This window comes from Dipodomys merriami, unplaced genomic scaffold, assembly GCF_024711535.1.
Source record: "Dipodomys merriami isolate MVZ:Mamm:240054 unplaced genomic scaffold, mDipMer1.0.p SCAF_617, whole genome shotgun sequence".
In the NCBI taxonomy this organism is placed as follows: domain Eukaryota; kingdom Metazoa; phylum Chordata; class Mammalia; order Rodentia; family Heteromyidae; genus Dipodomys; species Dipodomys merriami.
In genome coordinates, this window is record NW_027206199.1 from 534,527 (window position 1) to 554,117 (window position 19,591).

General features: G+C 41.9%; 1 protein-coding gene across 2 annotated transcripts in view; it reads left to right on the plus strand.

Annotated features, from left to right (window-relative positions):
• The first annotated feature begins 633 nt into the window (after positions 1 to 633).
• Positions 634 to 19,591, plus strand: part of LOC138814859 (steroid transmembrane transporter SLC22A24-like) — a 28,821-nt gene continuing 9,863 nt past the window's right edge. The window contains exons 1-6 of one of the 2 annotated variants that reach the window (XM_070003948.1): positions 634 to 1,173; positions 3,100 to 3,203; positions 9,100 to 9,254; positions 9,371 to 9,533; positions 11,097 to 11,220; positions 14,187 to 14,302. In XM_070003948.1, the coding sequence (XP_069860049.1) occupies positions 772 to 1,173; positions 3,100 to 3,203; positions 9,100 to 9,254; positions 9,371 to 9,533; positions 11,097 to 11,220; positions 14,187 to 14,302 (1,064 nt within the window). In that variant the 5' untranslated portion in view covers positions 634 to 771. The remainder of the gene's footprint in view (positions 1,174 to 3,099; positions 3,204 to 9,099; positions 9,255 to 9,370; positions 9,534 to 11,096; positions 11,221 to 14,186; positions 14,303 to 19,591) is intronic. The other variant, XM_070003949.1, reaches the window with a different exon arrangement.

Here is a 19,591-nt window from a genome sequence, read left to right on the forward strand (position 1 = left end):
TTATTTCCCTATTTCAAATGTCATAAAAGCACCATTACTAGAACAATTTAAAAACTCACAAAAAGTTAGCATTAATATTCAGCATTCAACTTTGCTTTACATTTAACTAACCACATCTTTCATTTCTTAAGGGAAAATTCCACTCTGCTCCATTCTTTGCATAGAAACATAATAAACCAGTTAATTTCGGAGTGTTCAGAGTCCCTCTTCTGAAGAAGGGGAAAAAAAAACAAGACCAGGGCTGGGAAGGTGGCTCAGTGGTAGAGTGCTTGCCTTGCATGCATGAAGCCCTGGGTTCAATTCCTCAGCACCACATAAGCAGCAAAAGCCAGAAGTGGCGCTGTGGCTCCAGTGGTAGAGCGCTAGCCTTGAGCTGAAGAGCTGAGGGACAGCGCCCAGGCCCAGAGTTCAGGCCCCATGATCGGCAAAAAAAAAAACAAAAAAAAACAAAAAAAAACAAGACCATTGGACACATGCCTTTTAGGTTATGAAAGCAGTAAATTAAATAAGAAGTACAAAGATCACAGTTATTCCTGGAAACAACAAAACTACTAACTATCAGTAACTATTAAAGCCATGTAGCTGCCCAAACCCACAGGACCAGGAAATTCCTTCCCCAGGCATAGAGTGGTGAGACAGGGCCCAATGAGAAGACAGTGAGTTGGGACAAGTGCAGCACTGCTGGGCTAGTGGAGGGAAACGTGTTCCCCTCTCAATATATCTCATAGCAGCACTACATTCCCCTTGGGGGAGACTTCCTGTTCAGTCCCAATGGGTTTTGAGGTCCTACTGGAGCATGTTGGAGTCCTAGGAAGATTCCAGATCCTTCAGCTACTTTTCTTTTACATCACTGGCTTTATAGCATATACTCATGTTCTATTAGAGAACTTCACGGCAGCTGTGCCTGAGCACCGCTGCTGGGTGCGCATCCTCGACAATGGCACGCTCTTTGACAATGGCACTGGGCTCCTCAGCCAGGAGGACCTCCTGAGAATCTCCATCCCTCTCGACTCCAACCTCAGGCCAGAGAAGTGCCGGCGCTTTGTCCATCCCCAATGGCAGCTCCTCCACCCGAACAGCACCTTCTGGAACCTGAGTGAGGCAGAAACAGAGCCCTGTGTGGACGGCTGGGTGTATGACAAAAGCTACTTCCACTCCACTATTGTCACTGAGGTAAGAGGCCCTATTTAAACCTTCTGTGTGTCTGCTCAAAGGTTTTTGCAGTAACACAGAGAATAGGCTTGCTTTATATATTCAATCCCCCCCTCTCCCCAGAGTATATTAGTCAGCAATTTGTATTTCCTATTCCTTCAGCAAGTAGCAACTGCTCATCTATACTACCACGATGATGAGTTACTAGTACTGAGGTCATGAATGAAACAATCTAAACAGACACCTGTTATTAAATAATTTGCTCTAATGAGAAAGACAGTTGTAATTTTAAAGAACAAGGGAAATACCATGAAGGAAAATATTATCCTAGGTCAGTGGTTCTCAATACTTATTATGAATTATTACCCAGAGCAAGTTAGTCAGAACCTTTGGGGCATAAATCTAGTCCCCAGCATTTGTATACTTTTTAACTGAATGGATGGGTATCCAGATGAGAGTTATTTTCTCAGTTGAATTATTCAGTGGTAAAAGAAATCAAACAAGACTTTGTATTAGTCCAAGTATAAAGGAAACCTTTCTTCCTAGGGAAAAAAAGAAGTTTTTTTTTTTTTCATTGTGAGAATACCATACAGAGGAGTTACAATTACATGGGCAAGATAACCAGTACACCGCCTATCAAACATTGTTGCCTCCTCTTTGTTTTCCCTTCCCATCCCATCCCATACTCCCCCCACCACCCGCGACCTGATTCCTCCCCCTCCACCCCGCCCCCTACCAAAGTTGTAAAGTTCGTTTTTCAAGATAAGGACTTGTACATCTCATTGTTGCAATGGGTCCACCTGTATCCCTAGTTATATGATTTGATTTTGCCCTTCCCCTCCACAAATTGTACTAACATCAAATATAGTGAAAGCAGGGGTTATACTGTGGGGGAGAAAAAGAAGAGTTTTTGTCATATACTCTCCATTATGGTAACTCAATTTTCTTTAAAATACTCCTTTCTATGCTATAAATTATGGTAACTAAAGAATATATGTGCTGGTGGCTCAGGACTGTAATCCTAGCTACTCAGGAGGCTGAGATCTGAGGATCATGGTTCATCAGGAAAGTCTGTGAGACTCTTATCCTTATTTAACCACTAGAAGACCAGACGTGGTGTTGTGACTCAAAGCTGTAGAGTGCTACCCTTGAGCAAAAGAGGTCAGGGAGAGTGCCCCGGCCCCTCAAGAACAACAAGATACATACATACATACATACATACATACATACATACATACATACATACATACATACATACATAAATGCTGAGGAAATAAAATTTTGACAAAGTAATGCATAGAACCAGGTATTGGTAGCTTATGCCTATAATCCTGTCTACGCAGGATTCTAAGATCTGTGCATCCTGGTTCAAAGTCATCCAGGCCAGGAAATTCCATAAGAAAACCTGAAAAGCATGTGGTTCAAGTGAAAAGCAGTAGACTAGAGAAAAAGAGAACCAAAAAACTCAGGGACAGCACCCAGGTCCCACCCTGACTTCAAGTTCCAGGATGGACACACACACACACACACACACACACACACACACACACACACACACACACACACACACACACACACACACACACACACACACACACACACACACACACACACACACACACACACACACACACACACACACACACACACACACAGAATGTGTGTAGAAGCTAATGCATGCAACAGATGGAGTTGGTCATCTGAGGAGAAGAATAGAGAGATAAAGCCATGGAAACTTTGAAGACAGAAACAGAATCTGAAGAGTTGAAAGCAGCTGAGTATTTGAAGGTGTGTGGCCTGGCAGAGGAGAGTGGCTGCAGAGGAAATGGACAGGAAGCAGGATCCACGTACCACAGCACATTTTCCCTCACGGGAAGGCGCTTACAGTCTGTTTCCACTGAAGGCTTCAACTCTCCTGACACCGCTCTCTCTTCCTTTCTCTTCCAGTGGGACCTAGTATGTGAGTACCAGTCATCCAAATCTATAGTTCAAGTAGTATTTATGATTGGGTCACTGCTGGGAGGTCTGATATTTGGCCATCTTTCAGACAGGTAGGTGTCATTGCACTTTCTCTCTGATGTTGATCAGATGGTATAGTCTTTTCTGTAGTCAAGAAATCTCAGCTGAGCTCTAACTTTGTGCTTTACATAGTAGTCCAGCACTCAGCAGAAAATTATCTTTTAGAAGACATTTAGAGAAATTTTAATTTGTATTATACAAACTTAGACAATAGTGGGATCTGATGAACTGATGTATTCACAATCAACAAAATAAAAAGTGAGTATCTTTTCTATAAAACAACAACAAACCATCTACAAAAAAAGCCAGAAGAACCATTTCATTCTCAATGGCTTTGTCAAACTAAAATATTTAGGATTAAACTTGACCAAAGAAGTTAAAGACCTCTAGAATGAAAGCTATAAAACCCAAAAGAAAGACATTGAAAGCCAGGTATGGTGACTCATACTCCTAGCTAATCAGGAGACTGAGATCTGAGGATCAAAGTTGTACCCCAGTCTGGGAAGGAAAGTCCATAGACACTTTCCTTCAATGAGCCTGTAAAAAGCTGGTGTGATGTCCCAACCCACAGGACATCAAGAGGGCAGTGAACCTAACCGAGAAGGAATGAAGGGACAAGAGACACGAAGAATGACAGCAAGAGAAGGATTCTAATCAAGCTGCTAATTTTTATTTTTCACACAAGGGTATTTATATGCTTGGAATAAGGAAGCTTTTTCATTGGCTGAAGCAGCTGCAGGGTGCTTGCTTAGGGCAAGGTGAAAAGGTGGTCGTTACTTAGGGCAGGGTGAGAAGGTGAAACAGCCTCAAGATGTTCCAGTGAGATAGTTGGCTCCCAACATCTCCCCCTTTCTTATTTAGAAAATTGACCATCAATTGTTGGCTGCTCTTTTTAAGGGGTGACAGAGGTTCTGTTCCTCTAAGGGCCCAGGGTTTTTTTCTGCTCCCAAGTGAGCAGCCTCACTCGGGGATGGGAATTTTACAGGCCCTGGCATGTTTTTTGAGGAGACGGCTTGTGGGTATGCATGCCAACTGTCATGCACCAGAGCTTGCCACTCAGGGGTCTTGGGTTTGGGGATCTCACGGATCCATCCCCCTGCAGTCTTACCTGCACCCTTGATTTGAGCATTTTTTCTTCCTCCAATAGGTGCATCCTCCCCCAAGCGGAGGGGACCTATAAGAGGAGGGGCGAACCTATCTCTTATGGCAAGGGCGCAATAGGTCTTGCCCGTTGAGTGGTCAGGAGTTATGAATAAGGAGAAGGGTTTTCTGAATAAGAAAAAGGAAGGGGGGGGTTCCCACTGGAACAAGCTCATGACGAAACACTAATTAAAAGCCTAGGGTAAATCCTAGATCTCAATGCCTTGGTCCGCCATATCAAGGCTATGGTGATGAACCTGTATGGGCTTAGAAGCCAAGAGATTAATCTGTTATTTAATAAATTCAAACAGGAAGGTCCACATCTGGAGTTCTGGCTGCATCTGTAAAAGAAAAGGCATCATCCTGGGCAGGGCCGGAAGGTTTCCCCTGGGTTGTGATAAGCCATTCACCTGTTTTATCAAGCATTCTGGCAGCCACCTTGTGGCTGCTTGTTCTTGATCTAAAAGTCAAAGAGTGGCAGGGAGTGGTCTACATGTAGCTTGGGAGGGCATTGCCCCTTGGCTTTGTTTGCCTAAGGGACATTCATGTGTGAAGTGACCAGGTTGTTTACTTTCTGCAGCCAAGTTAAGCCACAAGACAAAGTCACTGTAGGGTTCATCTGGCCCCTGTCTAACTTTTGTCAGGGAAGTAGTAGCCAATCCCTTTTGAGGGAGACGCTCCCAAGCATAAAGGCCAGCATTTTGAATTTGTGCCAAAAGTCCGGTAGGAAAGCGCACCTGTTTAGCATTGGTATCAAAGGGCGCATTTCCCAAAAGTTTAGTATAGGTCCAGGTTTTTGAAGATGTTTTAGCCAAATTTTTTTTTGCGTGGTCTCTCTACATTGTTCCTTAAAGTCCGCATTCCATAAAACCAAATCACCCCCACTAAGGGTGGCACGGGCCAGAAACTTCCAATCATTAGGGGTGAGCCAGCGCGCACTTTGGTTTTCTAACAAGGCTAATGTATAAGGGGCAGTCGGGCCATATTGGGCACATGCATTTTTAAGCTTTTCAACAAACCAGAGGCTAAGCCTCTTATACTCTTGTTGGCCTTTTCCCTGGGTGGGTTGTTCCTCTTCATCCCCAGTATCCTGTTCCTCATCTTCTTTTTCCTCCTCTTCTGATTCGTCCTCTTCACCCTCTGAGGTCCTATCTGTCTGGCTCCGAGTTACTGGAAAGGTGAGAACTGATTGATGGTGTGATCTAACCTTAATTTTATCAGGTGGTGTTGGCGTATTGGCCAAGGCCAGTATGAGGTGTTCATAATCACGGACCGCAGTTCTTTTAAAAGTTGGAGGTGTTCTCGCCTATGTTGAAGGGCCTCCTGTGTTGGGAGCCAACTATCTCACTGGAACATCTTGAGGCTGAGTTTACAGAATCCCACCTTTTTACCTTGCCCCAAGTAAACACCCTGCAGCTACTAGCGACCACCTTTTCACCTTGCCCTAAGCAAGCACCCTGCTGCTGCTTCAGCCAATGAAAAAGCTTCTTTATTCCAAGCATATAAATACCCTTGTGTGAAAAATAAAAATTGGCAGCTTGGTCAGAATCCTTGTCTTGCTGTCATTCTTCGTGTCTCTTGTCCCTTCATTCGTTCTCGCTTAGGTTCACTGCCCTCGTTGAAGTCCTGTGGGTCGGGACACTTATGTAAAGGGGCCAGGTTAGGTAAAGGGGGGAGAGAAAAAACATCTGGATCTGGAGGGGCAGTGGGCCCTTGAAGGGCCGGGCCACAAAATGAAGGGATTTTCAGTAAATTGACCAGCAGGCATATCTAATACAACCGATGGGCAAGCCGAGGGGGGCCAAGAGGCATGTTTGAGAACCTCCTCTCCCGTTTTTACAAGTTTTAAAATTCCACTATCAAATAGAGAACATTTTAAAACTTCATTAATCAAATTCCAATAGGAAAAGGCGGTAGCAGGAACCTTTTCTGAACCAAAGATTTCATAATAATCTGCTAAACAATCTCCTACTCTTTGCCATCTTTTTGCATCTATGATTCCTTCAAAGGGAAACCAAGGACACACGTCCTCTATGAATGAGAAAAATAATTCTAAATCCTTTTTCTTAACCCCCATTCCCCAGGTCTTCAATGCCTCCTTGAGGTCTGACAGAAATAGATCATGTGACGAATTGCTTCTCCCATAGTGGGTCACTCACCATGCGCCGTCCCCACTCTCTTCCTGGATTTGTCTCTCTGGGGGTCTGTCGAGGCCATCTTGGACTCTACTTGGCCAAGTTTTCCCGGAGGACTGCGTTCCTTCCTTAGTCAGAGGCTCGTGCCCCACATTGGGCGCTAGTTGTCCCGACCCGCAGGACTTCAACGAGGGCAATGAACCTAAGCGAGACCCGCAGGACTTCAACGAGGGCAATGAACCTAAGCGAGACCCGCAGGACTTCAACGAGGGCAGTGAACCTAAGCGAGACCCACAGGACTTCAACGAGGGCAGTGAACCTAAGTGAGAAGGAATGAAGGGACAAGAGACACGAAGAATGACAGCAAGACAAGGATTCTGATCAAGTTGCTAATTTTTATTTTTCACACAAGGGTATTTATATGCTTGGAATAAGGAAGCTTTTTCATTGGCTGAAGCAGCCAATGAAATTCTATATTTATCTAAATTATGTAATTATAATTATATAATTTACATAAATATAATTATTATATGTAACATGTATATCTTATATGTGTTTATATATGCTTATTTTAGGTCTAGCATGTACATATGAGAGAAAACATGTGAACTTTTTACTCTTAAACCTGGCTTACTTCATTTCATATGATGATCTCCAGTTCCATCAATCTCTGAAATGATGTAATTTCATTCTTTTTCTTAGCTTAATAACATTCATGATACATACATTTTCTTGATCCATTCATGGCCTGGGAGTAGTATTGATAGCTTGACCCTTGTGAATAGTGCTTCCATGAATATGAGCATATAGGCGTCCCCACAATAGTCTCATATACATCCTTTTGAATAAATGTCCAAGAGTGGTAGCACTAGATTGCATGGTAGTTGTTTTTGCAGTTTGTTAAAGAACATCTATACTGGTTTTTTCCAGTGCTCACATTTGTTTATGGTCCAAATGTAGTATATAAAAAAAGTGTGATTTCCCCAAAAAAATCCTTGCCTCCATTACTTGCTTATGTTTTTGATGATGACTATTCTGCCTAGAGTGAGGTGAATTCAAGTATTGTTTCAATGACCATTTCTTTGTCACCAGAGATAGTCAGCATTTCTTCATGTATTGCTTGGCCATTTGTAGTTCTTTTCTTTTTTGTGGGGGAGGGGTGTCAACCATGGACTTTGAACCTAGGGCCTTAGTGCTGTCTCTGAGTTCTCTGCTTATGGGTAGCACTATACCACCTTGAGCCACAAATCTACTTCCTGCGTTTTTTTGGGGGGTGGGGGAACGGATGGTTAATTGGATCTCAGAGTCTAACGATCTTTTCTGCCCATGATCCTCATATATCAGCCTCCTCAGTAGGTAGGACTACAGCCACCAGCACCTGGCTAATTTGTACTCCTTTTGGAAAGTCTCTGTTCAGTTCTTTTGCCCATTTATTAATTCATTGTTGGTTCTTGGAAGTTAGGGTTTTTTTTTTTTCGAGGTTCCTGCATCTATAGAAACGATCATGTGGTTCTTGACCTTATCTCTATTGATATGATGATTACAACAATTGACTTGGAAATATTGAACCAGCTTTGCATCCCTGGAGTAAATACTGTTTGCTCATTATGTATGTTTTCTGATGAGTTGTTGAAGTGATTGGCCAGAATTTTGTTGAGAAGTTCTGCATCGATGTTCATCAAAAATAGATTTATAGTTCTCTCTCTCTCTCTCTTTTTCTGATAAGTCCTTGTTTGGTTTTGGGATTGAGGGTTATGCTGGCTTCGTAGAATGAGTTTAGGAGTGAACATTTGCTTTCAATTTCATAGAAAAGTTTGAGGAATACTGGTGTCAGTTCTGCTTTGAAGGCCTTATAGAATTCAACTGTGAATCCATCTGGTCATGGGCTTTTCTTGTATGGGAGATCTCTTATTGTTTCATTGCCTGATATGGGTCTATTTAGATGGTTTAAATCTTCTTTGAGCCTTATTCTCTCTTCTGTGAACTTTCTATCCACTCCTGAAGGGAGAGGAGGTTTCTGAGTTGTCTATTGTTCATGATGAAACAGACTTTCCAAGGCACAAGAAGCCAGACACAGCTGAGAGAGGGTGTTAGCTATCTATCTGAAACTTTGATGGATTGTCTTCCCATTCTGTCTGTCAAACAAGTTGGACATCCACCTTGACAGTGCACAGACACTAATAAAGATAGCAGAACTTTCTTGATTTCACTCCTCAGGACTCTAAGCATACATAACACACAAACCTGTCTTCCCAAATATGTGTCTACTAATGAACACTACTGACAAACTCTCATATGTTATCTTCTTTTTTATATGGCTTGACATGGCACCAGAGTTCTTATGGTGACTTTGCGTGTCCTCACTGAGAGACTGTGGACATCGCATTCATTGTCAAATTTCTCAGCTTCTTCTATTTCAGCTGTTGGCTAATATAGAAATTGCAACAAATCTCAAGTATAATGTAGAAATAATATTTAGCATTGATTAATATTTAATATTTATTTAAAGAATAGCATATTTCAAATCAATGATACCTAATCTTTATAGAAGGATTTAGTATCTACCTTAAATTTCATGATGTGATATCTTTGGCTGTTTTTAGTGTTATTGTTTTTGGTCTTGAATAATCTCACATAGTCCAATATTTCTTAGGTTTGGGCGGAAAACCATCTTCAGGTGGTGTTTATTCCAAATGGCCATCGGTGACACCTGTGCAGCCTTTGCTCCCACCTTCCTTGTTTACTGTTCCCTGCGATTCTTAGCTGGGTTGTCTCTCGTGCCTATTTTAGCAAACTCTTCATTTCTCAGTAAGTAAGTCATTTGATCCTTTAATTTCCTTCTTGACTAGAAATGTCTTGAAAACATGATTTGGTAAAAATAATTATAACCATACAACTATAATTACAACTGTGTTTTCTTCCAGTTGTAGAGTGGACAAGACCTCAATCCCAAGCTATGGTAGCAATGTTGGCTTCCTACAGTACTGGGCAGATGCTCCTGGGAGGACTGGCTTTTTTCTTTCGCAGCTGGATCACCCTGCAGCTGATATTATCCATACCTCTGTTGGTCTGCTGCGTGTTATCAAGGTATGGACAATATGTGTGGCCTTTAACTCTAATGAAAGGGGAAATAGAGGCTTAGAGGGAGGACCTGACACTTGAGATCTGTGTAATCTCTAAATGATCCTGTCACCTCACCCATAGTCACCACTGTGCTATTGAGATACAAAGGAGAACAGAATGTACTCTGCGAGGAGGCTGCAGCTATGGAGTGAGCACTTTTCTATCTTAACCACAGAATTATTATGGAATCTTTTTTTCTTTCCTTTTTAAGCATATGTTGCTTGGAATAAGAGGGGTCTCAAGGAGCTATTTTCACGCAAGTAAATAATGCACTTTGAACATACTCACACCTTCTACTTGCTTTTCTTATGCCTTCTTCCCCTCTTTTTTAAAAAATAACTTTAATTAGTTTAACAAGCTTAACTGTGCAGTTTTTTACAGAATGCAGTTATATTTGCACTCCACCCCCATCAACTACTGACTTCAATCTCCCTGTGTTCCTATGGCTCCCCAGCAACTGGGCTCCTTTTACAGTCATAACATACAGGTGCCATATCATATAAAATATATTTAAGTCCAGATTTGCTGACAAGAGTATATGATATGTGCCTTTCAGAGTCTTGCTTTTTTCACTTAACTCGATGATCTCCAGTTCCTTCCACTTTGCTATAAACAACATAATTTTGTTTTTATTTTTGGGTAATAATATTCCAGTCTGTGGATTATTTCTAGGGCTTATATTCTATTCCATTGGAATACATATCTTTTTTTTTTCTTCCAGTACCATGGTGATTCATTACTCTGGCTTTGTAGCACAATTTGAAGCCAAATATTGTGATACCTCCAGCATTGCTTTTTTTGTCCAGGAATGCTTTGACTCGGCAGAGTCTGCTGCACTTCCCTATCTGTTTTAACATTGCCTTTTCTATTTACACAAGGCATGTCACTAGAATTCTGATGGGGGCTGTATTGAAGCAGTAGAAAGTTTCAGTAGTATATAAACATGAGAGGTCTTCCCAACTTTCGTTGATTTCTTCAATCCTTACTGCTTTGTACATTTTTAGTTTTGAACAAAATTGATAAAATTAGCAAACTCTACGACTTCAGCCAACAACTTTCCTTCTGGTTTTTGATCAGTCTATGGAATAAAATTTTCATGGACTTTGTTGCCCAGACTGGTTCAAACTGTGATCCTTAGACCTCAGCCTCCTGATTAGATATAATTAGAAGTCTGAGCAGCAGTTCCCAGTGTGTAGTATTTTATTGTGTATAAAATCACTGAAAAAAACCCTCTACAGAGATTAATTATATGGCATATAGATCATATAGGGATATTAACCATTGGGATGTCAATGGATACTCAGACTATTTGTTCATTCCTCCTTGTTGTCTATAATTACTTTCAACAAACAAACACTTAGATACCCTTCCTATAAGTCCACCAGAGAAGGCAGATTTAATCAGAAATGACTCTACTATGATGTACAAAGTCTATATGAAATGGAGAGGAAAAGATATTTCAGATTAAAGTTATGTGTAAAATAAGAGGTTAGATGTTTACTGTAGCTGTGTTGTCTTCTTTTTCAGGATGCTGGTAGAGTCTGCTCGGTGGCTGGTTTTTAGCAATCAGCTAGAAAAGGGCTTAGAGGAACTTAGAAGAGTTGCACGTATAAATGGAAAGAAGAATGCTGGGGAGACCCTGAGCATTGAGGTGATCTGAGAAGGGGGCTGATTACTGGGAATGGATGATTTGAACTCACAACCCTACTATTCTGGGTCCTTTAGACATATCCCAAATTAGAATTTTCTAAGTGAGAAGTTTTTTTGTTTTTGTTTTTTCGGTCATGGGGCTTGAAGTCACCGCCTGGATACTGACCGTGAGCTTTTTCCATCAAGGCTACCACTCTGTCACTTTGAGCCACCATGCTACATCCAGTTTTCGGTTGATTGACTAGAGATATGAGTCTTGGGAACTTTCCTGCCAAGGCTGGCATTGAACTGGGATCTTCTGTTCTCAGCCTCCTGAGCACGCTGCTTCTAAGTGACACTTGCACATCACCGTCTTAGTTCCCCCACAGTCTTATTATTGTGTAGGGAAAGAGGAACCAAATAAAAAATGTGTCTATCTTTTGTCAGAAATCACATCATTGTTTGAATAAAAGAGCAATTTCCCATACACGACACACATATGGGCAAGGAAGCAGTAACCCTTTCTCATTAGTTCAATCAATCATGGTTCACTTTAGGGAAAGCATTAAACATCATTTTAACTTCCATGCATTTCTTTCAAAAATTAAATACTTAGTAGGCAACAAATAGGAACTCTTCTCTAATCCAAGTGCTTTGGCAGTAATTATATAAAAGTCCTTCTTTCTCTGACATTTACGCTGTCATTATCAGAGAGTACTAAGATGTTGCCTATGTAGAAAAGCTCTTTGAAAATCTTTTTTTTTTTTTGCATTTCTTTTCTTGTTGTGGGGTTTGTTGATGTTTCTCTTATTTGTTTTTCTCCATATTTCTAGAACCTAGGTCCTAATATGGCTGGCTTACTCATAGATACATTTTACTGACTCATTTTAAAATCTTTGTAGCAGGGCCCTAGTGATTCATGCCTATAATCCTACCTACTCAGGAGGCTGAGCTCTGAGGATCGAGTCTCAAAGCTAGCCCAGGAAGGAACGTTTGTGAGGCCCATATCTCCAATTAACCACCCAAAAGCTGGAAGTGGTCTTATGACTCAAGTGGCAGAGTGGCAGCCATGAACACAAAAGCTCAAGGGCAATGCCTAGCCCCTGAGTTCAAGTCCCAGGAGCAACTTAAGAAAGACTTAAATAAATAGCTTTGAATACATAAAGTGTGTCAGCACAGTGTTGGATATTACTAATGGAATTAACTTCATAGCATCTGTCTGCAAGAAACATTTTAAACTAGGGCTGAAAAATTTTGGGACAGTCTAATACAAAATAGGTGCTATGTGCCAGGCATTGGTGAGAAAACCAAAAAGTGTTCAGCCAGCATTAATGGTCTAGAAAGGACTAAGGTGATAAGAGCTGGAGGAGGCCTTTGACACATCACCAAACTGGGCGGCAGTGGCACTGCGGACAAACGTGCCCACAGGCTGCTCTGAAAGACAGCAAATGCCACATAAGAAAACGCTAACCAAGGAAGACACAAAGGTTGTATGTTCCCCATCAAAGTAATGTCATCCCTCTGCTATATGAAATAGCAGTGTCTCCAAAAGTTTCCTTTCATTACAACCAACATATGCTCAAAGTTCAGAATCTATTTTTCCTAGTGCTGGGTACTAAATTAAGGGCCTCTTACATGCTACGAAAATGATTTCCACCTCTAGCCCACAGAATCTTAACATTTTAATGAGGTGTAAATGTGGATGGGACTACTTAAGCATTGTGCTCTGATTATAGAATCTTTGTATATAAATCTGTGAAACTACAGAGTAAAAAAAAAGTCCACCTGTCCCAAAATCATCCAAAATGCAATGATTATATGAGCACTGTGGAAATACTGTATTGTTTTTGTTCAAAAGGGAGAGGTAACATACAAAGGAATCCAGAGCCTAGCTGAATCCAGCTAGGCAAAGGTTAGAAATTCCTATTGTAGTTTTGAAGGCATAGAAAATTCTAGCAGACTGGTCCTCAGCAACAAATTCTTGCCTTTCAATCAGAGCTCTGAATTCTTCACATCTGTCATTAATGATAGATAACATTTCAAATAAACAGTATTCCTAAATAGTGTCCCAAGAAACATTTCAGCAACACTTCCTCATTTTGTATTTTGTGTCTTTACTTGGATAATCTAAAATACTAACTCACTGATAGAACAGTCTGTCATATCCAGTATTAACTCTCCACAGGCCTAATGTAGTAAATGAATAAACTGTTATAAAAATAATAAACACAAGCCAGGCACATCTGTCTCACCCCTGTAATCCTAGCTACTCAGGAAGCTGAGAACAGGGGATCAAGACTCAAAGCCAGCCTGAGGCTCTTATCTCCCAAAAACCACACAGAAGAAGGCAAAAGAGGGCTGGGAAGGTAGCTCAGTGGTAGAGCCTTTGCCTTGCATGCATGAAGCCCTGGGTTGGATTCCTCAGCACCACATAAACAAAAATAAAAGAAAAACTGGAAGTGGTGCTGTGGCTCAAGTGGTAGAGCACTGGCCTTGAGCTGAAGACCTGAGGGACAGCACCCAGGCCCAGAGTTCAGGTCCCACAACCGGACCCCCCCAAAAAAAATTTTTAAAAAAAAGAAGGCAAAAGAGTTGCTACGGTCAAGTGTTAGAGTCTGGCCTTGAGCAAAAGCAGCTCAGGGACAGCACCCAGGCCCTGACTTCAAGCCGTAGGACCAACACACACACACACACACACACACACACACACACACACTCACGCGCACACACACACACATACTCTTAAATGTCAAGGTTCTTTACTTGTCCTTGCCTCAGTATTTAAACAGGCTTTAATCTTATCTAATTCCCCTCTTCCTGTATCTTTCATGGTTCTTCCCACCTTAGATGGATTTAATGCCCAAGTCCCTACTCTGTAGTTTTCCTTGAGGATTCAACACACCATATGTGTTTCATCTTCTAGTATTTAGCAAAATAATTGGCACATTATTGACATCTCATGAATGCTTATGACTTTTGTTGTCCAAGTTTGTGAAATCCAACCTGCAGGAGGAGTTTGAGGACGCCAAGGCAAAAATACCCATTTTTCAGTTGCTCCACACACCCAGGCTGTGTATGAGAAGCTGCTGCCTGAGTTTTATCAGGTATGTTCCTTTAAATAAACTTATCAATATATTTTACCTCCAATATCTTATTAGAGAGGAACTACATTTATTCTTTCAAAAACAATAGCAACAGCAGGCCAGGGACTGGTATAATGCTTGAGTTCGGGATGCCCAAAAAGACCACCAGAGACCAAGATCGATGTAATCAGCAGTGAGGTATTTATTGCAAGCTAGCTAGGTTCTCTGGGCACACAACAAACAACTGGTGACGCTGAGAGGCCCGAGCCTGGGGTTTGCAGCCGTTTTATACACTCTTTGGGGAAGGCTGGGGCTTTGCACTCATCATATCATTCCTTGACAACTCAACACACACCGCGGGAAAATCATAAAACATCTCTAATACATGGTTCGTGGGTCCAATGGCGGGAAAAAATTTGGAAAGAGTTATTGGTCCGATCAAGAGGTTGATGCGCTTTAAAATGATTGGTTAAAGTCACAAGGGTGGTGCAAGGGAGTACATGCAGAACTGCAGGACTTTCTGGTTAGATATTGGTCACTACTCCTAGGTGGGGTGCTGTCTGGAATCTCAGGCAATTTGGCTTATCTTAGGTAAGCATCATCTGCAGTTTTCCAAGGACTGTTTCTATTTAACTTTCTGTGGAATTTTCTGCCTTTAGCACTGCAGTAGGTCAGAGGCTAAATTCCAGAATAAAATGAGGTCTCAGGTAAATTATTGGTCAGGTCTTTCACTGGTGGCTCATGCCTGTAATCCTAGCTACTCAAAAGGCTGAGATCTGAGGATCATAGTTCAAAGCCAGCCCAGGGTAGGAAAGTCCATGAGACGCTTATCTCCATTAAATGACTAAGAAAATACCAGAAAGTGGTGCTATGGCTCCAGTAGTAGAGTGCTAGCCTTGAGCACCAAGAGGTTCAGGGACTACATGCAGGCCCTGAGTTCAGGCCCCAGGATTCTCAAAAACAAAAAACAAAACAAAACAGTGGCAGCATTGTATACAACAGATCAATACATAAGATAAGAAAAATCATATTAAAGGGTTTATGTTTAATTACCTTATGAGATCTTAGTTATGCGATCTTAGTTATGAGATCTTTAGTTACCTTATGAGATCTCTCAGTGAGACTGAACTACAGAAAATATGGAAATCACATTCCAGAACAAAGTTCAGCACTGCATATTAGCATATGGAGTAGTCTACTGTGAAACATACTTGAACATTTTATCTTTTTAGTTTTTATTGAAATAGAACTTACATAAGGAAAATTGCAGCCAGGCTCAGAGTCTCACAACATGATTCTAAGTGTTCTAAGTGCTGATGTTGGGAGGATCACAGTTCAAGGCCAGCTTAGCCAAAAAGTTCACAAGACCTCATCTCAACCAATCAGAAGAAAGGGGTGGTGTCATCACAGCTATGCAGGGGCATATGTAGGCAGGTTTGGGTCCTGGATGGCCCTGGCAAAAAGCAAGACTCTCTTTGAAAAATAACAAAAGGAAAACGAGCTGGGGTTGTAGGTAAAGTAACAGAATCCAAGTTCTCATGCCTGAGATAAAACACCATTACTTACAAAAAAGAAAAAGGCATAAATTCTGTGTTCATCCAGATCCATTTTATAAATCCATAGGCCCATATGTTAGCCAACCAAATGAGCACATTTTCATTTCTTGAATCATTTCTCTTCTACCTTTATCTCATTAAGAAAAATAATAACCATAATTATTGCTCCCTTTCTGAGATTATTTTGCTTCTTAAAAAAAAGAAGTTTTTGTTAGCCCTTGAGTTCTGTTATGGGGAAAAGCATCCACTACTCAGAGATAGCCTCAAGTAAAAAGATGACTTTACTGCCAAAGAGGAAAGCTGACCGGCCAGGGATGCAGCACACATGAAAACTGTGACCCTGAATGGCCCACAAGCTAGGGTTTTTAAAGGCAAAATCCATGTGGTCAAGCCTGGCCACAGGCAGGTGGCCAAAATGTTTACAACACCCACATAAAGATTGCATATTTATGACAGTGGCCAGTGGAGTTAGAGTCCATCTCATACTATCTGTTCTAACTAATCTATCATTCTGGTTTGATTAGGCCAGTGAATTTGGGGGGGCCCACACAAAGCAAGCAGGTATTCTTTCTCCTGGGGGGCAGGATAGGGCTAGATGGCCTGGCTGTTCTACTATTGTTAACCAAACAGGGCTGATCTTATCTGGGCTACTGATAACCAAACAGAGCTGCAGATCTCACAACCTTACCATTGAAAGATTAAAAATTAGAATTACATTTTACAATTGCTAACTGTTGATTTTGCTTTTGTAAACTTGCTTGCCCTAGCACTAACCCCCCTCCCTTCTGGAAATAAGGAACTGAGTAAAAAGTCTCGGAGCCTAGATGCCGGCCTGGGACAAGGTCTGTGGTCATAGATAAAGAACAAACAAGTAAATTCCCCAAGTGGCCAAATGGGACCCAAAAATGGGACCCAAGATAAGGACCCAAGATAAGGACCACCTGGCAAGTCCAGCAAATGAGGCCAAATGTTAATCAATCACAAGCCTGTTACTATGTGAACTCCCCTAACTCTTACCTCCCAGAGTAACTACCTCCTTTAAATCACCCGAGCCAATCAATTTTACAAAGAATGTTATAAACTTCCCCGCGTAGTAAAAATGATTGCTGGAGTACATAGTGACTTCTAAATGGGCCAATCCGGGGGACACCTGGTGTTATATGCTAATCTTGTGGTTTTGCCTTTAAGAATACTGTAACCGCTGCTTGGGGCTCTCTCTCCCTTGCTGGGGCAGAGAGACCGTTTGCGCAAATGCTGAATAAACTCTTCTTGCTTGTTGCATCTACTGGTTTGGAGTCTTAGCTTCTGGGGCGCCCTCCCGTAGACAAAAGTATCCCAGGAGTCTGGGGTCTTTCAACCACAACAATCAGCAGGGCTTTCCACATTTCCTGGGGTCTCAACAAACATCATATTTCCTGACCCTGAGGGCTTATGAGAAACCAGTATTTTGATTTTCAGGGGTGGGGGGGAACTCCTGGTATATTAAAAAAGGATTAGTTTTGGCTTCCCCCAACAAATTCCAAGTTAATAAAAAAAAATGCCCTATGTGTATGTCGGTGTGTGTTTGCTGATCCTGGGGCTGGAACTTGGGACTTGGGCACTGTCCCTTACCTTGTTTGTTCAAGGCTAGCACTTTTCCAGTTGAGGCATACCTCCACTCTGCCTGAGTCTCACAGACTTTCTGCACAGGCTAGCTTTGAAACTTAAACCTCAGATCTCAGCCACTCCCCCCACCCCTTTCTCTCTTTTTCTTTTCGGTCATGGGGCCTAACTCTGGGCCTTGGCACTGTACCTCAGCTCTTCAGCTCAGGGCTAGCAATCTACCTCTTGAGCCACAGAGCCACTTCCAACTTTTTCTGCTTATGTGATGTTGAAGAATCGAAACCAGGGCTTCATGCATAGGAGGCAAGCATTCTATTACTGAGCCACCTTCCCAGCCCAGATCCCAGCCTCTTAAGGAGCTAGGATTACAGGTGTGAGTCACTGACATTCACCCAATATATGTACACTCTGAGCTATGGAGAGTGACAGAATTCCTTTGTGCTCCAGTTCTAGACTGCCCAACAAGAGTCACTATCACACCAAATCCCACATCCACACTGGGTTTCATGTTTGTTCCTGTGTCCAGGATGTCTACTCTGTGGTCCCCCAGCTTGCCTGGCAGCCCTTGTGGTAGTGGCTTTGGCATAACCTCCTTCAAGTATGGATGTTTTCTTCTTTTCTCTCCATGGCCTTTCTGCACCTCCAGGTGTTTAGCTGTCCTCTCTTTCACAGTTCCTAATGGTCTTCTTCTCTTTCTTTCCTTAGTATGTTGTCTTTCCCCTTACACACAGGAAGCTTCTAATCTGCTGAACCTTGGATCTTGAATGCTTCTGTTCACTCAAAACCATATTCTCCCTTTGGATATGAAGTAAGGTAGCTGAGCCTAAATAATTTCTTGCACATATCCTGGTACCTAAGCAGGAGATGGGGGTGGGGGGGAAAGGGGGGCTGGCCTAGAGGTGACACAAACCATCCTTTGAAATGCAGATGCTTAGTTCAAGGTGAGCTAGGAGGCTCTGCTTCAGAGAAATGCAGATGTTAACATGCTTTCATTGTGGGGGAGGGTGATATCGCCAACCTTCAGGTAAGGGGCATACCTTGATCCCTGGAGATACTGGCAGGCACTTGGCTGATAGGTTGCTGAACGTAGTCCAGTACCTGGGAAGTGTCCTGTGAACTTGCCCCCTGCATGGGCCCTACTTAGGCAGGGATGCTATGCCATGTGTCTCCATGATCCTGTCCTGTGTCCTGGCTCCTGGCTCATCCCTGGTCATTGTAGCATCTCAACTCACTCTCAATTGAAGCTGAATTGGTTTCTTGCTTTGTTTTTGTTCCTTCTTTGCTCTCTGGACTGTTTCCTAACTGTGTTATATGTACTTGGGAACTACAGGCCTTTGTAACAACTGGCTGCATGCAGCCTGCTGTGTAAAAAAGACTCCAAAATTCTATCTTCCAAAATACGGCTTCTGGGATAATTCACTTACCACAGATGTGTTGGAACTTAGTACCTTCAGGGAGTTCATTGACCCACCCTGAATTCTTTGTCCTCTTAAAGCAGAGCAGTCAGGTCCCTGGGTTCCCCACCAGCATTTCCCATCTTCTATTTTGATATGGTTTGTTGCTGGTTATTGAAATTGTAGTGCCTTCCCAACTATGATTCCCCTCCAAAGGACAGTGACAGAAATAAACTCTTTCCCTGACTTATGGAATTCTAACACCTCTGTACATCATCTTTGTAACAACAATTAAAATTTTTTAATAACAAAGGAGAGTGCTCTCCAACAGTCTATTGCCCAGAGATGCTATTAATTGGTGTGTGACAATAGTTTTCCATCTGTATATTGAGCAACTAAAAGTTCCCTAGGCCAATATTGTCATGAATTTTAGCACAACATACAAGGAAAAATCCCAGTCAATGCTTCTTAAACACTAAGTATTATTAAATGTGTTTCTTTTAATTGCAAGTGAGTATATCATTTTAGAGCAAGTAGTCACAATCCTTGTATAGAAATAAAACACTCTCTTCTCTTTGTTATAGTGGCATTGAGATACTTGGAGCAGGGGAAGAAAACAAGAGAAAATCTAAAAGACCATGAATTTCTATTATTAGAGAGAAAGCATTGGAAAGATTTACTGAAACAATTTTTTGGGCTTGGATTCACTTTCCTAAAGCCCACCGGAGTTCTGGCATGAGACACTAACCAGTATGATG